This window comes from Mesocricetus auratus, unplaced genomic scaffold (assembly GCF_017639785.1).
Source record: "Mesocricetus auratus isolate SY011 unplaced genomic scaffold, BCM_Maur_2.0 Super-Scaffold_100014, whole genome shotgun sequence".
NCBI classification, from domain to species: Eukaryota; Metazoa; Chordata; class Mammalia; order Rodentia; family Cricetidae; genus Mesocricetus; species Mesocricetus auratus.
This window is the reverse complement of record NW_024429197.1, coordinates 50,316,514-50,336,813: the sequence shown is the minus strand read 5'-3', so window position 1 is coordinate 50,336,813 and position 20,300 is coordinate 50,316,514. Positions and strand designations below refer to the sequence as shown.

Genomic DNA, 20,300 nt, shown 5'->3' with positions numbered 1-20,300 from the left:
TCAATGTTATTTTATGGATGGAGGTCATCACAACATGAAGAACTGTATCACAGGGCTGGAGCATTAGAAAGGTTGAGAACCACTGGTTTAGAGAACAAGCTTAATTGTTTGTGTTGCTAATGACGTTGATCTTGCTCCACTTAAAGTGTCCTTGTTCAACTTCATGGCTTAATCAAGATTAGACAGATATATTTTAATAGGACTGCAACTGTTGTTGCTTTTGAGGATGGGGGTAGCTGGGAGGCAAAAGTAGTTCCTGAAATTAGCTCAGGAGCCTTCAGCAAGTCCAAAATGCCTGGCGTGTGAGTCTCAACCGCAGCAGTGCATGAGGACCCTCTCAGGAGCTTCTCAATATACCTGTGGCCGAGCACAGCTTAGAATGACTGTGGGTCAGCCAGAGGCCCTTGGGTGTCTCTGTTTGTCCTGTAACTTTGTGGGAAGGTCTGGTGGGGAATTGCTCCCCTGTGCTTCAGGAGGTGAGAGGGTGTGCATTGTCAGGCCGTCAGATCTTTTTTTTTTTTTTTTTTTTTTTTTTTTTGGTTTTACGAGACAGGGTTTCTCTGTATTGTTTTGGAGGCTGTTGGTCCAGCCAGGCCTCGAACTCACAGAGATCCACTTGCCTCTGCCTCCCGAGTGCTGGGATTAAAGGCGTGCGCCACCACTGCCCGGCAGCAGGGTTCTGCGTGGATCATTCTGATTAAACGCTGGCAGCCAATCCCAGTTTTCTAGTATGAGGCAGACATCACACGTCTGCTCACAGGATATAGTCTGTGGGCAGCCAAGTTTATGACCTGCCTTAGGCACTTCAAAATGTTTTCCATAGCTTTAGAAATGGTTTGCTACTTATAAACAAATTTTAGACTAATTAATATATTTTTTTTCATTTTATTGTTATTAAGGCATCTTTTAGTTTAGACTTTCCTCCCCCTTTGTATGAATTTTTGGCTGCAAGCATGAATAACTAAACTTTTATGATATGCCAATTATTAGAGGGTAGTTTTCTCATTTGCTTTGTAATGTGCCATTTCCATGAAGTTTCGTCCTGTGCTTTGCTTTTAAATTTTTCTCTGCATATTCATATTGTGGCAATCTTTTTACGGTCTCTCTGCTCCCAGCAAAAGTGAGGAAATAGCTGTGAATTCATGAGCAGTGACTGCTTGTTCCAGAATTTGTGCTTTATTCTGATGTGCCAGACAGTGGCCGACATGTACAAATATCAAATGTTCAGAACCCTTTTCGTGGGAAGCTGTACTTTCTGGAATGAGGGAATATTTAATGACTTGGCAGATGGTGTATTTGAAGTAGGAGATGAGGTCAATAGTAAAGGATGGTTGGACCTCGAATGGATTGAAATTCTGCAACCTATATGTTTATTTAGCCCTCTAATTGTAGTTTTTATGGGTGGATAATTAAGGATTTAAGGATCCTAAAGGCTGAGACACTTCATAACTCATATTGATTCTCTGACTTAACATTGGAATCAGATTTATCTGGTAGGGTAGTCAAATACAGAAAAACCAGACAGGTAGAGAAAAATACTAATATGTGCTTACAGAGACTAGTTTGTGGTTGTGGCTAGCAAAAAATACAGGCCTTTTAAAAAAATTTTGGTATCTGTTTTTTTTTCTAAGCTTGTAACTTTTTGCATTTTCTCTTATTGTCTCTTTTGAAGGACGATATGGCACCAGTAACTTGAATAGCTCAACAATTTCTCCAGTGCTGACACTGTGCCATTTGAGAGCTCCATGTGCTGGAGGGGCCCAAGGAAGGCTGACTGCCTGTTTGGTGCTCAAGGGAGGGAGAGGCGTGCACATTGTTCAGGAGAGGTGGATATGACTAAGGCCATAGTGAAGACTTTTGGTTTCATTTGAAGAATAGTGGGAATTCACTTTTTCCATTTTATTTTCTTTTTTAATGTATAGGATATTGTTTAGGGTGGCATGTTATCTTTAGTTGTCAGTTAAAAAAATCTCACCCTTTCTGTGTCTTTTATGACACTGGCCTTTTTGGATTTCATAAGCAATGCCATGTGTGTCTCAGGAGTACACACCTGGTACCAGTGCTGGCCATCCTGTTGTTCATTGTGGGTTTCATTTTGATCGCATAGTCACTCTCTGGTCCGACTCCTTACTGCACAGGTGTCACTTTCCTGCCTGTCATAACTAAGGAGAAATCTGTGGCAAGACACTGAGACTATGAGAATACTGCTTCTTATTACTAACTCCAGTGTCCACTGGCCTCAAAATAGCAGTCCCCCACTCCCCAGGACTTCACCTCGTTAGTGGCAGAGGGCAGCCCGAGCTGGTTTTAGAGGTGGAGATGACAAGTTGTCAGGAATAGATGAGATTTTAGCTTGTAATTATTTTTTTTCAGGGAAATACAATTTAGTACATTTATTATATTAATGTACTTTACATGGTTCGAAGCTGTTTCTATAAATAAAAAGGCTAACGGTTTGAAATAGTTTGTGGTTGTTGATGTGTATTGTGATTTTCTTTTTTAATTTTTGTTTGAGACAATATTACCATTTAACTCTGGTTGATGGAGAACTCATTATATAGAACAAGTTGGCCTTGAACTCAGAGTTTCACTTGCCTCTCTCTACATACCAAGTGCTGGGTCTAAAGGTGTGCACCGCCCAGGTATATTTGTGTGTGTGTGTGTGTGTGTGTGTGTGTGTGTGTGTGTGTGTGTGTGTGTGTTTTATGTATGAATGCAGGTCAGTCCTCAATTTTCACCTTGGGTGAGACAAGTTCTCTTGTGGCTTACTGATGCCTATGAGCATCTGTTGCTTCTATATCTACTTTGTCTCTGTAAGAACATGTGGATTACAGATTCACCCTACTCTGTACAACTTCATATTGGTTCTAGGAATCTGAACTAAGGTCCTAAGGCACATGCTTTACAAACTGAGTCATCTTTCTAGCCCTTAAGGTTTTTTTTTTGAGACAGGGTTTCACTGTGTAACAGCCCTAGCTATCCTGGAACTAGTTCAGTAAATCATGCTGGCCTCAAGCTCACAGAGATCTGCCTGCCTCTGCCTCCCTAGTTCTGGGATTAAAGGTGTGGATGACCAACGCCCATCTAATTTTTAAATTAAATTTCATTGTTGTTATTTCGAGATTGGTTCTGGCTATGTGGCTCAGGCTGCTCCTGCTTCAGGCTGCAGAGTACTGGGGTTACAGGCATGTGTCTTCACACCTGGTTGAAATTTAGAAGGTTGTTTAGTACTTCTTTTTTACTGAGATATGATTTATATGACGTAAAATTCTTTTAAGGTATTTGAGTTGGTAGATTTTATTAAAGTCATGAAATTGTCTTACTTCCACTACAGCTTAATTTCAGAACATTTCGTCACCTCCAGAGGAAGCCTCATATACAAGATCAGTTATTTCCACCCAGCCTTGGGAAGCACTATTTGGCTTGCTCATTCCAGAAATTTCATGTGATGAAACCATACAATGTGAAGCCTTGTGTATTTGGCTTCTTGGCATAATACTTTGAAGGTTTCTTCTGTGTTGTAGCATGTACCAATGTACCAGTGCTTCATTCCCATCGAATGTAGCATATACAACATTTTCTTTATCTCAGAATTTTTTGTGTTTAAAAGGGAGTGGATTTTGAGTGTTTTGACTTTTATATTCATTGTTAAGGTAAATACTTAAAATGTTATTAAAAATAAATCTTATGAGTATCAGGAAGCCATTACTTCAGGTGAGATCTTTTTTTGGGGGAAATGATGTTTACAGTTCTTCTGAACACAGGTTAGCCAAGCAAAATGTAGCAGTTATCCTAGATTTATAGTTCATTTTAATGTATTGGTACTTACTTACCATTGGGGAATTGCCATCATGATCTTCTCTAAGAAACCCTTCCAGTTTTTGGACTTTGACCTAGGAATGTATGAACATAGTTAAACTTTTTTTCACTTAAGTTTAGAGGACTTAAGAAAATCTTTATGTAAAGACCAGAAGGAGGAAGATGAGGAATGGAATGTCAAGGTCACTTCTGTCCCTGGACAAACCCAGTGGGACTAAGTAAGAGAAAGAAGCCAGCCAGGGCGGAACTTGGTGAGCTGGACAGCTAAGCCTTGCAGTGTTATCTGCCTTCTCTGTACTCTGGTTCCTTCTGTCTACACCGGTGTTTTGCTTCTTTCTTCATTCTTCTTTCCTCTCTTCCAACTGTGGATGTCTTTGTTTCTGATTTTTATTTGTGATTCTAATCATGAGGTTTGCAGCTGTGACTGACAGTCATACCTGAAGAATAAGCTAACACATATCATACATCTTCAGCCAGCAGTTGCCCCTAGGTATTGTGCAAAATTTTCTAAATATAGATACTGATATAAAAACTGCCATTGTAATTTCAAAAACATGTCTGAGGCCAATGCAAATAATTCCGTTTTTCTTTTCAAGCTTGATTATTGTATGTGACCATGGCGTATAACTGAATATAAGAAAGGTCTTAGATCCTGAAACACCTGTCTTCTCCGGACCCAAGTCGTCACCTTCTTCTTCTAAGATAACTTTGCATTAAATTCTGGTTCTCATAATGGTGAGCCCAGGGAAGGAAGAGTGTGAGGGCAAAACTGTAGTAGGAACAATACTTAAAAATCTTATATACTCTCTGCCTGCCTGACAGACCTAAGGAAAGACGTAATCAGTCAAAAATGTCCAGATGAAAGCACTTTTGCTCTAGCGTTTTTCTGAGGTGCTCTCACAGAAAGCACACACATACATTGTTTTCAGATTATGTTACACAATGCTTTACTGTTAATTTCTCTCTTTGATTCATCTTATAGTAATACCTATATTGTAATCCTCATAGCATTTTCTTAATATGCATCTTTAAACTTATCTGCAGAGATTTAAAAAAAAATGTCCTGCTTCTCGCCAGCACTTTCCAATCAAAATTCCGAGCAGGTAGAGAAATGCTTTTAAAATGCATATTTGATGGAGTAAGTGCTGTGCAGCGCTCTGAAAGCACCAGGGTCACAGCTGCATACATGGAAATGCACGGTGACTTGCGGGCATTGTTTCTCACACAGAAAAGGCACTGTGCCAGTCCTCGAATCCACAATGTAAATCAAATCATAGCTTTCTGATACTCAGAGATGAAGCAAAAGGTCGAGGTGACCTAAAGGTTACAGATAACTTTTGCTTCCTAATTTAGCTGCCACACAGCTAATTTTTTTTATTCTCTCATTTCTATCAAGATTGATGCATTTATTCTTGAAAAGGTGACTGCGGGTTGCATACCTTATTTTATCATGCCTCTGTGATAGTCTGGTGGAACCATGCATACATCATTCTTCTGTCCCTCTGCTCCTTAATTTCAGATGCGTGCACTCCTCTCCACTGTCAATAATACTAGTACAAGGTGGGAGGCAATGGCATATTTGCATCCATGTCTGCATGCCTCTTTGTGGTCTCTAGCCCCCGCTCTGGAATAAAAATGGATTTTTCATGATCTATTTTATTCGTTCATTCATGACTATATGAATAAAGCAATCTGATTTTTTAAAAGATAACATGGGGACATGTTTGGTGTGTATGTATATTTACACTTATTATAAAAGTGCATGTTGCACACAATGGGAAACAAAAATGTTAAGACAGAGACCCAGTTTTTATACCCACTGTGCTTTTACACATAAATGTCCCCTTGCTAGTGTTGATGGGGCTCTTCTATTTGTTAGGTATTATGTTATATGCTTTACTTAGATTTCAGTTAAAATGTTTGCATGTTGCAAAATAGGAAAGTGCCAAAGAATGTTCAACAAATGGGTTCATGTGGCATGCCAGAGAAAAACCTGGGTACAGAAAGAGATTTACAGGCACTGGAGGCCAATAGAGGGTGACCTGGCTGTCTGATTTGTATTGATTTTAATCTTTCAAAATTATGTTATTCTCCTTTAAGGAGAAAGCAGATCTATAGGCTATCTCAGGAGCTAGGAAATTCTGATTTAATCATTTTTCCTTCTGGACATAGCATTTTACTTTCCTAGGAAGCACACAATGCAGGATGATTTTTCTCTCTGAGATAAAAATAGATGAGGCCTTATGTTTAGCAGACATTGGCCTTAGAACCATTCAGGCTTGCCATAGAAGTACTTGTGGGAGCACTGTCTTTGTGTTTTGCTGCCTTTGCAGGATTTGATTGCATCTATGTAGGTTGACTTTTCTATCCTACTAGTTGTTCCTCAAATAACCACACAGACACTTATTATTAATTATAAATGCTCAGCTAATAGCTCAGGCTTGTTTTCAGCCAGTTCTTACAACTTAAATTAACCCATTTTCATTATTCTATATGCTGCCCTGAGGCTCATTTACCTTGTCTGTGAACTTCCCATGTTGCTTCTTCTGTGTCTGGCTCAAGACTCTCAGACTCTGCCCTTCTTCTTCCCAGGATCCTGTTAGTCTGACTCTCCCACCCAATGTCTTCCTGTCAGCTACAGACCAATGAGAGAAACACATATTTACAGTGTACAAAGATTATTTATTCAATAGCACATCTAGTCCTGTGAATCCTCTGCTTAGGATTCAATATTTATGTGGGTCATGCAGCTACAGCTCTGTTAGCTGTCTAGCCTGAGCTCATTTTATAGATGAGAAAACTTTTGTCAAGAAAGATTCTCTTGCCTGTGTTCCCATGCTTTGCTGGAGAATGTGGAGATGGACATGTAGCTCAGTTGCTAGAATTCTTGCTTAGTATGTATACGCCCTGGGTTTGATCTGGATGACCTGGGCATGGTAGTAGACACCTACAATCCTAGCTCTAGAGAAACAGCAGTAGGCTATGCAGTGAGTTGGAAACCAGTCTTGGCTACATGAGACTTTTTCTTAGAAGAAAAAAAAAGGGGAATTGAAAATTCTTTGTTCTCTGTTCCCACTGTTACATTCATTCTGGTTTTAGTTTTATTTAAGATAGACACATGGCTATGTAACAATTAAAGAGTCCAAGGGTGCTGATGCGTGGTCATGACTTGTATTAAAAACCACCACAGTAATGGTGACTTAATGGCAGGATGACCAAGTTAATGAATCAATTTATTTTTGATTCAGAGTTCCAGTTCCAGCTCATCATGATAGAGACCCCATAGTTGCGGGAAGCAAGGCAGCCATAGTCAGGAAGGAGACAGATACCTGTGCTCATTGCATGCTCTCTCTCCCTTCCTCCCCTTATCCTCCCTCTTTGAAGATCTTTTATTTCTTTTTTGATGATTTCTTATATCCAGTGTGTCCTGATCATACTCATCTGCACTCCTTTCTACTCCTCTCTGCCACCCTAAGCCATCCTATTCCCATTTCATTTTCCCCCTCCCTCCCTCCCTCCCTCCCTCCCTCCCTCCCTCCCTCCCTCCCTCCCTCCCTCCCTCCCTCCCTCCCTCCCTCCCTCCCTCCCTCCCTCTCCTCTCCTTTCTTAAACCTTATAACTTACTGAGTTCAATTAGTGGTGGTCTCATGGCTTCATCTTATGCAGATAACCATAGCTGTAATGAATTCATGAATGCACTGGCCATGTTCTGCCAGAAGACAGTTCACAGCATTCCTCCCTATCTTCCAGCTCTTAAATTCTTTCTTTTGCCTCTTCTTTAATGTCCCCTTAGTCATGGGTCAGATTTTGATATAGATGTCTAATTAGGGCTGAGCACCCAATAGTTACTTATTCTCAGTTCCTCAGTTGAGCATCTGTATTAACTGCTGAGCACCACAGAGAAGGTCGAGGGCAGCACTAGTGTATATGTATAAATATAAATATTTAGAAGGTAGTTTGGTAACATATTGATTTAGAAAGGCAATAGCAATAGGTTCCTGGTTAGGACCTGTGACCTCCTGAACCATGGGCCTTTGTTCAGGTTTATAGTACTAGGCATAAATCTCTCCTGTGGAATAATCCTCAAATGTAGTATAAAAGTCATTGGTTACCCCCAAAATCTTTTGGGCATGTTTTACCTGGCAGGTCTGTATTGTAGCATGAAAAGTTCTTGGTTGGATCATAGCATTGCCTTTTCTTCTATCCTAGTAATTTGCATAGCACCTTCTGGCGCTTTAAAATTAGCTATCAGGGAGGAAGTTTACAGGTCAGTTCCAGCTTGATTCCACTAGGTCCTGCAAGGTGAGTGTGTTATGTCTTCAGCAAGAGTGTTTTACCATCTAGTTCTGGTGAGCAACCAGCAACAATATCAATAGCTGTGTCATTTTGTTTTACGGACTGTTGGGGCCTCATTTACCAGTAACTAGTAGGAAGGCATAGATAATTGAATCTTGAGTCAAACTCCTCTCTCCCTCTATCAATGGCACTTCCAATTTAAAATTTCAGAGTTTAAATTGTGAGTCCTTTCAAATGTCTTCAACATTCTCATTTAGATATATTTCAAAGAAGTTGAATGGGTAACAAATAGCTAGTGAGAGGAAGAAAGAAAAATCTTGAATAATCCATAAATTTAATAATCAAATCTTGAATACATCAAGAATGAACTATACTCAGCCTTATGACATTTTGCATTCTCTAATTATAATATTTTTGATAGGATAATAACTTCATTTTCTGTCATACTCGAATTAGCATCTATATTCTCTAATGATGTTTATTTTAGAATAAGATTTATTTTGTAAAGGAATAATTTTACATTTTTTTCCATTTTAAACCTTCTTCTAATTTCTCTTGTGCATCAATGCTAATTTTTGTTAAGTATATTTCCATAAGCAATGTACACTTGGTCCTGCTTGATTACTTTTAGTTCTTTGTAAGTCAGGGCCTAGTATCTCCCGACCATCCTCTGTTCAGCTTTGTGGTTCCCATTGCTGTTCAAGCTGCTGACTTCCATCAGTGGTTCTGAACCAGAGACAATTTTGCCCCAACAGAGACATTACCGAGAGTTTGAAGATGTTTTTGATTGTCAGTATTTGGGGGGGTACATCTGGTGGGGGAAGGCTAGGTTGCTGCTAAGCAAGTTGAGGTGCATAGGATGGCATCCACAGTGAAGACTGACTGTCCAACGTGCCAGCAGTGCTTAGAGTAAGCCACTCTTTTGCATGATAGAAGTGCAGCTTAATTAAGAAATCTGTATATCCTATTAGTAAGTCTTTGTGTATTATTATTATGTGTATCTACCTATCAATCTGATGACTCATGAGGAAGAATTTAGCTCTTTGCTTCATTATGTGTAAAGCGTAGAAACAAAATTTTGGCAATTATAATTGATTTTAGGTTATTTGTGTTCATTTGAAATAGTGTACTATTAGTAATCCAGTACTAATCAACAACAAGAGTCAATGCTTTCACTTTCTATGTCACTTTTTTCAAGATTATCAGTCTCTCTTAGTCAATATTATACATTATTCTTTACACTATTGTCATTTAGAGCGGACATAATCAGTTGTCTAGACAAGTTAATTATCCAGAAGTCTAAATCAGTAATTAATCTGGACCTTTAGTCTAGTACATTCTACTTAATCTAATCTTTAGAAATTAAGTCTGAGATGCTAAATGGAATTGGCTGAGTCCAATAGCGGTGAAGCAGGCCCTCAGTGTCCTGCAACAAGGTGAATGGTTCCTTGCAGTCTGAGTGGAAGAGAAGTGTGTCAGAATAAGAGCTGTTGGCACGTGTGTTGTTACCACCATTTTAAAACAACTGTCTTTTGCTTCTGTTGACCTGCTTTAATTCGGATATGTCTTGGAGGGGAGCTTGATCTGCAGTAGTTGCTTGTGGGGGTGGGAGAGACTGGAAGAAGACTAAGGGTAAGAGTGTAAGGCTATGTGCTGGCCTTTGGGTGGCACAGAAGAGGAGAAAGGGTCAGTGGAGTAAGGAGGTGACTTCTCTTTCCTTTTAAGACAATTTTTAGTTCATGTGCATTGGTGTTTTGCTTGCATATTTGTTCATGTTTGGGTGCTAGATTCCCTGGAACTGAGACAGTTGTGAGCTGCCATGTGGGTGTTTGGAATTGAACCCAGGTCCTCTGGAAGAGCAGCCAGTGCTCTTAAATGCTGAGCAATCTCTTCAGCTCTGGGAGCTGATTTATAAGAGAAAAATCGGAAAGCATTTCAGGGCTTTGTGATTATTAATTTCTCAGATTTTCTTCTTAAGGAGCCAGGAAGGTCACCCTTAACTGGAGAATTAGTGAGTGGTCCTGTACAAAGTTCCTTACATAACAGGCTGATGGAACTCGGAGGAACAGTCATTGCAGTTAGTGTCTGAGACCTTGTTCTGCTGGGATGTGCTGAGTGGTGTTTAGGACTTGGAGTGTTTGGGCTTCGTATCTGTGACCACCAGGGTGAAAGGTGTTTCTGGATAGGTGTACCTGTCAAAGTGTTTGGGATGTGTATACATGATTTTGGTGTGAATTTTGAGGCTTAGCATAAAACGTTCTGTGGAACCATCCCTTAGCAATGTGGTAATCTGGTGGTCAGAAATAGCCTGCATTTTAAAGAGCAGATTACTGGCCTGTGATGTAAGTGCATGGTAGAGTAGGTAAGCCTGAAGCAAAAATAAAGAGCTGAAGGTATGCTAGCCAGAAGTTCTGGAGGACTGTCAGAAAGGAACTTAACACAAACCTTATGTTTAAGTGCTGTAGATCTAATGAACTCCCCCCCCACTTCTTTTTGTAAAACACAGAATAAATCAGAAAAAGTCCTGCCCATGAGTGACTTCCTTCTTCAGAGGTTTTTACCTTATAACAGCTGTCAAAGTATGGAGCATATTAGAACCACCTATAGAGTTTTTTAAAGTTGCTAATGCACTAACACTATTTCCAGTAGCCCCAAGGTAACTGCAGCTAGGCATTGTGTACGAATTCCACTCTGAGCTGCAACTGCGGTTGGAATTAGTGGTTTATAGTAGGACTCTATTAACTCTGGGTGGGCTGTGGGGATTTGTGTTTCTCAGTTTCTAGGTGATGGTGCTGATATGCTGGAAAATCTACCATGCTTTAAGAACCAGTAAGAGTCAGTTGCAATTGGTACATGCTGGTAGAGTGTGCTGAAGAGGCAGGAGGATTATGATTCTGAGTTTAGGCTGCTGAGATGGCTCGGCAGGTAGACACTTTTGCAAGCCTGATGACCTGAGTTTATTCCACATGAAAAAGCCAGATGCAACGGAGTGCACCAGTATTCCCACTCCTAAGTGGAAATGGGGAGTGGAGGCAGGAGAATTGCCTGGAAGCTGCATGACCACCTAGTCCGCAGTCTGTTGTGCAGCGGAAATAAGGAGGAAAGGAATAACTGACCCTCAAAAGTGTCCAGTGACTTCCATTAATGCCCCAGGATACATGTGCCCCTTCCTCAATAAACAATCAAATTCAAGTTTAAAAAGAACCAAGAGGGCCGTCCCTAAGAAGTCACTTGAAGACTGCAGGTGTGACTCAGTGGTAAGCACTTGCCTAGCCTCCCTGAGGCCCTGGGCTTCATCCCTAGCATTACACAAATAATCTTAAAGAAGTATTTATCTGCATTACCTGCTGCCAAGCCTGATGACTTGAGTTCAGTCCCCAGAACCCCCATGGTAGAAGGGGACTTGCCTCCCAAGAGTTGTCATTTGATTCATTCATTCCAAGGTGCCTCTCCTCCCCAACATGCATATATAAATGTAAAGTAAAAACAAAACCCAGCAGTACATTTACAATTATTATGAGACTTTTGAGCAATTGAAGACAATTACTTGTGTTGTTTCGTTCTTTGTAAAGCCACATTCTCTGAGAATCCTCCAGATCTCAGATCCTATTGTTCCTAAAAGTCTGTATAGACAGACATCTTAACAGAAACAGGCTAGGTACTACAAATCTCTGCACAACAGTAGTTTTAAGCTTTTCATTTGGGATGCTTTGCTCCTTGAGAGGGAAGAATTTTGTCTTTTTCTATACCCTAAATATGCTGAGGACACAGAATCTTATCCTGAGAAGGTAGAAAAAATAAAAAAAGATAATGGGCTAGAGAGATGCCTCAGCAGTAAGAGTACTGGCTGCTCTTGCAGAGGACCAGGAACTCAATTCTCAGTACTCACAGTGGGGCTGACTACCACCTTAATCCCAGATGCTGGGGATCCAATACCTTCTTCTGGCTTCCAGACACTGGATGTAAATGGTTCACAGACTTATACAGAATCAAAATAAGCACATTAAAAAAAAGTGAGAATAGAAGACACATGGTGCTCACAAGTCAGCCTACTGTGAGAGGAAAAGGAAACTTACCTGCATTGGAAGGGACAGTAGGCAGGGGGGGGGATGAAGACATTAAGGGGTAGTTTGGAGAGAACTACTGGGTTTAGGAGACTGGCCAAAGTGTGGGCCATTTAATTGCAGGATCCATTCTCAAATTCAGACTCTGAGATTCTGGATCCATTTTCTTTTCAGGAGAAGAGTTACATAAAATGGGGAAAAATCAGTTGCCATTAATCACTTCCCTGGTTCAGGAAGTGGTAGCTTTGTGACATACATCTTGGAAGAAAGCGTCTGTAGCTGGCATTTTTTTTTCTTCCTGCTGTGTGTGGATAGACAGCATGTGTGCTCCTGAAATGACAGCTGACAGTGTGATTTCCTGTGTTTCTCAGGAACCATCCTCACCCTTTGATCACCGTGCTTGAGCACAGGCCTGATTGCTGGCCCCTACTCCTGCAGCAGCTGACAGCCTTCTTCCAGCAGTGCCCCGAAAGGTAACATACAGCAAAAGGAATGAAGGACACAGAGTGGCGCGTGCTAATTTTAGAGCTGGAGCCGTGGTCTTGGTTTAGCTGCTGTGACGATGACGTTCCTAAGGAGAGAAAATGTGCTAGAGCTGGCCGTCCCTTCCCTTTTCTTTTAGCAGAAAGAGAACATCTTCTGCCAGGCTTACTGGCTGTTGAACCATCTAGTAGAGAATAGCTGTTATTAAACCTACCTCTGCTGAATTTTATCCAGCTCCCTGACTAAGCTCTCTCTTCAGTACTCCTCTGCATTTTGTTCTTTGTCTTTGCTTATTGTAAATGGCAAGTTGGCTCTCTTCTGTGTTCCCACAACGACTTGCAGTTTCATTTGTAATGTTATTAAGCTTACTTTTGGTCTTATTCTCTGCTGCCAGCTTTAAAGCCTTTTGGAAGATAGAGATCCTGTTCCATCGTCTTGTCTTCATAATGCTCAGAACATTTGTAGGTGCCTTATCAATCTCAAATTTCTGTGAACAGAACCCGTAAATGGGTTATTGATTACTTTACCATAGAAACATTCTTACTGCGGTACCTTGTAATCAGCTATAAGAAGGTGATTCAAAATTATCACCTTCACCTTAAATGTTTTTTCATAGCTGTGATATTAATAGTTACTCGATAAACCTTTCTTTAACTCTGTCAGAAACAAGCAAAAACCCCCAAAATTTATAAGTCTATTTGCTTAATGAAATTTCCTTGAGCCATATAGAAGTTTTAAATTTCTTTGTAACCTCTTCCCTTCCCTTGAGACAGTGTAATACCATGTAGCCTTGGCTAGCCTGGACTTTACAGTGTAGATCAGGTTGGTCTTGAACCCAGAAATCTGCTTGTCTCTGATTCCTGAGTGCTGGGATTAAATGTATGTGCTATCATGCCTGCTCCTTCAAAGGGTAATTTCAGTTCTAAATTTGCACTCTGGGTTTGTGCTTTGCAGTATGAAGTTGATAATTCTGGTTGCCCTTTTTCAGTAGACCATCACATTTAATTTTAGGAGCATTGACTTTAAGCTGTTGTTTAGAAGAAGATGCAGGTAGGCTGGTAATTTAATAAGAATAGGAGCAGTGCTTCACAGGCATGTGAAGGAGGCAAAATGTAAAAGCATTCTCGTCCTTTTCATGCTAGGAATTATTGATTAAGCTAGATACTTAAATCAGATATATTGCAACATCATGCTAGATCTTTTGGGCAGTATTTATAGCAAGATCTACTTTCATTTACTGAAAGCCTGGGTTGTGATTTCACTTTCACTTTTAGGAAGTGAGAAATATATAAATTAACAACATTGCAGACTTTAGGTCTCGTCCCTTAAGGTTATTAGCCTAGCACATGGGTTTTGATAACACTAATTAGGGAGAACATATTGCATGGCTTTTCAAAGGCAGAGGTGGACTCAGAGCCTTATTTTAGGTATTTTCTATTGTGTCTTATTTAGTGGAGATCACAAATATAGAAGACATATCTACACATATACATTGTTCCACTTTTTTTTTTCTTTTGGTTTTTCGAGACAGGGTTTCTCTGTATTGTTTTGGAGGCTATCCTGGAACTTACTTTGTAGATCAGGCTGGCCTCAAACTCACAGAGATCCATCTGCCTCTGCCTCCCGAGTGCTGGGATTAAAGGTGTGTGCTACCAATGCCCGGCTGTTCCACATTTTAAATATTCTTTATCACCTTGGGATTTGGGCTGTTTGTTTTATTTTCTTCCTTCTTATCGTCCTATCTATTTTATATCCCACTGTGACAGTAAGGACTCACCCTAGAACTCTGGAACTGCAGAGGATGACATCAGAAGAGATTAAGCCAGGGTGATTTTTAAACAGCATTTTATCATTAAGGAAGCACAACAATGCAATTTCACTCATGTATAAAGGAAAAGAATGCTTTGTTCAGCTTTGTATCCTAATCACTGCTATCACAAACAATAAATGAAAACACTGAATAAAACGAAAACGAATAAGGTAATATTTGATTGATTCATGCTAATTTTGAGTGTAACTTTACGTAACCACATTGGTGCATACACTCTTGGTGATACAGCAGTCAACAGAAATCTGTGGTTTGTGTCCTCATTTGAATTATGATTTGTCAAGGGATATAGAAACCACACACACCACTATAACAAACAGTTGTGCTGTGGAAGCACATAATGGTGATCTGATCACAGACCACCTGTCAGGGAAGGAAAGGATCCCAGAAAATCATGGCAAGGTGGAGAACTGGAGGATGATAGAAATAGGAAGACGAGAAAACTGGGGGCCCTGCGGGGTGATTGAGGACCTGAAGTAAGTGTAATGATTCAGTGGAGAGTGGGTCTGGGAAGGTAGGCAGAGGCTGAACCACGAAGGGTTACAGTTCAGCTCACTATTTCGTCATGGGCCAAACTGTTTTCAGTTGCTTAATGATATGGCCAGGTTTTTATTTTATCTTTGCAGGTCATTCTGACATGAGGACATCTTAGGATTGGGAGTTAGTGAGATATATAATAAATCTAAATAGATATTAAAATTATGTCAATCCATAATATCACTCCTTTGAGTTAGAAATTCTCAAGAATAGGTTTTGAGCAACTACTTCATTCATCTCTTAGTTTCTGTAGATGTATATCTGAGATACACACACACACACACACACACACACGCACACGCACACACACACACAATCTATCCATCTATCTCATCCATTCATCCATCCGTCCATGGCTCTGGTAAGGATCAAATAAATTCAAACTGTAAAGTGGAATTACTTATATATTCTATAGGCTAACAACGTAACAATAAAGTAGCTTCACTTATTCAGGAGGGGACACTAAAATCAAGACACCCAGTGGATACCTAAAATGTTGAATAAAACTGAAGTATGGGTAATATAGAGGAGCTGCTTACTAAAAAGGTGAAAGGGTAGTGATTATTTACCACAGATCTTAGTAACTTTAGCTTATGATTTTTTTCTTCCTTAAGTTGAATGCTAATGCCTTGTTCATGAAAGAAGGCTCTTTATGGCTTCTCTTTGGCACTTTGTTGGTGTCAGTGAGTCAAGTAAGGGTTTCTTGGGCACAGAAAGTAATGAAACTACAGTGACAGTTGATCTGATGCCAAGATGGCTGCCTAGAGACTCATGATGGCATAGAATAGTGGTCCTCAGGTTTCCTAATGCAGTGAGCCTTGAATACAGTCCCTCATATGTGACCCCAGCCATAAAATGATTTCATTGCGACTTCATAACTGTGATATTGCTACTGTTGTAAATCATGATGTAATGTCTTATATGCATAATAGCTGATCTATGACCCCCATGAAAGGGTCATTCCATCCTGGAGGGTCAGGACACACAGATTGAGAACTACTGGCCTAGAGAGCCATGCATAGCATGTTCGGTCATGTCCTGGAGGAGCAGAGTGGGATGGTTTGGAACTTTCTCATGCTCAGCATGTATAAACTTAAAATATTAGCAATTATTTATTTCTGGAGCTTTCCATTAAATATTTTCTGATTTAGTTGACTGACAGTTATTAAAATTATGGAAAAGAAAGTCATGGAATACTTTTTATTTGAGCTTTCACAATAACAGGATGGCTGTATGAACTTATTTTATATTTATTTTATCTACAAAGTTTTTTTTTTAACAAATGCAAGCCTGGAGAATAGATCCTGATATCTGTAATTCTAATAAATGTTTTCAGATGGTTTTGATATTCACCATAGACTGGTTTTGGAGTGTTGCCACTATTGTAAAGTAGGAGAAGTGTCCTTCAGTACTGGGAATCTGGCTTAGTGCCTCCTTCTCTTGAGTCAAGATCCCATTAGGTCATGGCATATTCAAAAGCTACTTGATGCTGGGGCAGTTGGTGATTCGGCACAAGCTGTAGGTTGATGTGTGACACTGACTGCTTGATAGTGTGAAGGAGAATCCCTGGGAGGAAGCTGTGTCTGCACAGACTGGTTGCCTGTTTTCAACTTTAGTGATGTGGAGAGGTGGAGGCGTTGCAGGTCCAGAGCCTAGTGACAGTTTACTTGGGGCTAGCTTGTCCAACTCAGTTTTCGTTCTAAATCATGGGATGGATTTCTTACCATAGCAGTCCACTTGCTTCCATCCTCCCCAAAGCTATGAATATCACCATGGCATCTGAGGACAGATCCTTCCATCATGCTGTGACTGCCTCTCTGATGTTTGCACCAGTGCATTTTAAAAATGACTTGCTTTTTAACTTTCTTGGTTTTGTTATTATACAAACTCTATGAGAATGTTTCTTCATTGGCACTTGGAGATTATTACTTACGAGACGTATATGCATGTTTATGGGTCATGGTCACTCAGATTTTGCTCCAGAGGAAACCTTGTCTTTCATTCCTTTGAGGTAAGAGCTGTTTCTTCTGATGACATTTGTATATTTCACTTAGTAACTGACGGACACGTTACATGACTTGCAGGTCAGAAGTTTCATGTATCCAAATAATGGCACCATTTCTGTGGTATCTCTATTGTGAACCATTCCAGTTAGAAGAATATGCTAAGCTTCGGCTGTCCCTGCTCAAAGTCTTACTGCAACCCAGAGGTCTTTGTGATGGAGCACAGCCTTCAGTATTGGAACAGCACATACTTCAGCTGTGCTGTAACATGGTCCCATGCTTGCAGGTAAGGCTCTTCACTGTTCATTTTCCTTCCCTAAGGTGATTAGCATCGCCAGTAGGTGTTTGTTATTCTTAGTTCACACAAGGTAGTCCTTATCCTATGTGCTTGGTCAAGACCATCTAGAAATGCCGGCACTATCTTAAACAATACAAAGGAACCAAATCCAGATTTAATAATACATACTGTATTAACGGTATTAAATTCAATGAACTATAAATCAATGCTGCCAATTATGGGATTAGTAGCAATGGAGACTCCTTTAAGACCCATTATGGAAGGGAAGTTTTGAGCTTCTCTCTGTACTGGATACTAAGTAGCAGAAGTAAACCAGAACAAAATAAAACACTTCTGTGCAAACTGAACAAAAAGCGTTGTCTCTGAGTCAGTCTGTTGGGAGGATGTAGAACTTGGCCTGCTGAGTGCGACGTTTGAGTTTCCAGCTGTCCCTTTAGGATCCATGGCAGCCCTTGCTCTTGCTCTCCAGAAACCCACAGCGTAAGATGGGAGTTAGCACATCACTTGTCATAATTCCTTATGGATGGATGGATCGAGGTACGGAGTTATGAGTAAAGTGCTAAGTAAAGTGCTGAGGGGAGAGAAAAGTTTTGGTTACAATCTCTGGGACTGCATATTACAAAACATGCCGCCGCCAGTGTGCTGTGATTTTAGCATAGTGCTTCGTTTGTCAGCCTATCCCATCCCACCATCGAGGCCAGGCCATTAGCAGGAATCTGAGCACCATGCTGCTCAGCTGATGGAAAGAATCTCAGAGTGTATTTCAAAGTGATCACTTTGGGTCACAGATGACCTGTTTTAAGTCTGTGTTAGCAAGGAGTGGCTAGAGTGAATCTTTCCTCTGTGACTCATAAATGTGCTTTCCTGTAATCAAGGCAGAGAAAAGTTAATTAAAATCAATTCTCCGGCGGCTTTGCTAAACCTTTTGTTTTGCATGGGTAATAAAGCACATATAGGCAGAAGGTCTTCAACTGGGGCAGTTTCCCGACCATGTCTTTATTACCATGTTCTGTGCAGTCTGGTAAATGTTCGCTTCCTTCACGAAAAGCTTAGATGCTTGTAGAAGCATACTATGGAATGGATTTGGGAGGCGCTGTCTTTTTTACTGTAACTGTGATACGTGAGAAAAAAAGGGAAATATCATGTTAAGTCATGTAACAAATTAGACTGCATAATCTAGTTCTCTGCTTGTGGAAGGTATTTTTGTAGTCCTTAAACAATACTCACCCAGGCGAGTGGATATACTCCTGAGAAGTACACTGTTTTCAAGTACTTCTACTCGTCTTCCCTAAACAATTGCCCACCAGTCTCTCTTCTTCCTATAACAAAACACAAGCTTTAAAGCTCCTCTCTGTGTTTGGTCTTGTTTGGGTTTTCTCTCTTATCTCTCTTGCCTGTCTCTCTCCTTTCCATTTGGGCATCATTACAAACAAACAAATAACAACAAAACCCACTTCTTCCCATGAAATGGCTTCTCGAATTTTCACTGTCCATTGTTTTAGTCTACCAGTGGGTGTTCGGGGTGTGTGTGTGTGTGTGTGTGTGTGTGTGTGTGTGTGTGTGTGTGTGTGTGTGTGTGTTTGTGTGTGCTAGTGAGGCATGTACTTCTCGGGTGAAAGCAGTGTTGTGGATGTGACCCAATCCATCCTGGACAATTTGGATGGAAGCACATTGAGGGTAGTACTATGTTTTGAGAAATAGCCTCCCCCCCCATTGATTTAAGATGAGAGGAGTCAGTGAGACACCTGCTTAGCTTCCTTCTCAACTGGTTGCCTTTCCATTTTATGTTGGCACAACTCATTTTTTAACAATTTATTTATTTTTGTTTTATGTGCATGCAAGTCTGTGTGAGGGAATCAGATCTTGGAGTTACAGACAGATGTTAGCTGCCATGTGGGCATTGGAAATTGAACCCTGGTCCTCTGGAAGAGCAGTCAGTTCTCATAACCACCAAGCCATCTTTCCAGCCCCAACTCGATTTTATTTTAAATGATCCTTATCACATCATATATTATCCATGCTAAATGATCTATTTTTACATAGAGATAGAACATTACTTTCAATTTATTCTTAGGAATTTGATAATGCTGTATAAACCAGAGAACTTTTATAGCTAAGCTGTTGAGATTATTTTTTAATGGAAAATTTCCAGTAGAAACAATAAACATACTAAGGGAAATAAATCACCTTATGAATACTAGGTTTTTGTGTTTAGTCCATCTTTTTGTAAATACCTTTTGAACTTTTTTCTTTACGTTTGCAAAAGAACAAAATAGGGTCGATGAGATGGCTCAGTAGGTAAGAGCGTTTGCCACCAAGCCGCTGACCCGAGTTTGATTTCTGGGATTCATATGACAGAAGGTGAGAACCAACTCCTGCAGGTTGTCCTGGGACTTCCCCATGTGCATCATGTTGCATACTTGCACACCTGCACACATGATAAATAAGTGTAATTAAAAGAGAACAAAATAATTTAGCTATTGGGCTGTTGTATTTATTTAACATTTTTTTAATGTGTGTTCTTTCTTTCCCCTTAATGTTTTGGAATCTTTCTGATTTCCTAAGAACTCTATTTGTGTATAACTTGTATTGATGTCTCTTTTTCTAATGGTGATAAGCAGTAGTGACACCGCAGGCTTTTCTCTTGATGAACTTACCACACACAAGCATCCTGACTGGAGCAGATGGTTCATTGTTTATGATCCCTGGGAAGTACCATGGTTGTTGTGAGCAGGACCACACCCTTAATACTAACTCCAGAAGTTTGAACAGAACAGCAGGGTGTAAATTGAATTGGGATTTTCAAGGGCACCCAAGTCCTTCCTGTCTAATGCATTAGCCTGTTGAGAAGACAACTATCATTTAAACATGCCTTTTTATTACATTCTTCACTGTACCTAATGATGCTTCTGCTAAGGATTGTACAGGGAGAGCTTAGTGTATAGTGATAACATGTTGACCCTACGACCAGG

The 20,300-nt window shown here is 40.2% G+C and overlaps 1 protein-coding gene across 3 annotated transcripts in view; it reads left to right on the top strand.

Annotated features, from left to right (window-relative positions):
* The window catches only part of Focad (focadhesin), a 319,451-nt gene that overhangs the window by 66,018 nt on the left and 233,133 nt on the right, over positions 1-20,300 (top strand). For 2 of the 3 annotated variants that reach the window (XM_040757180.1, XM_040757182.1), the window contains exons 6-7: positions 12,551-12,652; positions 17,112-17,316. In XM_040757180.1, the coding sequence (XP_040613114.1) occupies positions 12,551-12,652; positions 17,112-17,316 (307 nt within the window). The remainder of the gene's footprint in view (positions 1-12,550; positions 12,653-17,111; positions 17,317-20,300) is intronic. The other variant, XM_040757181.1, reaches the window with a different exon arrangement.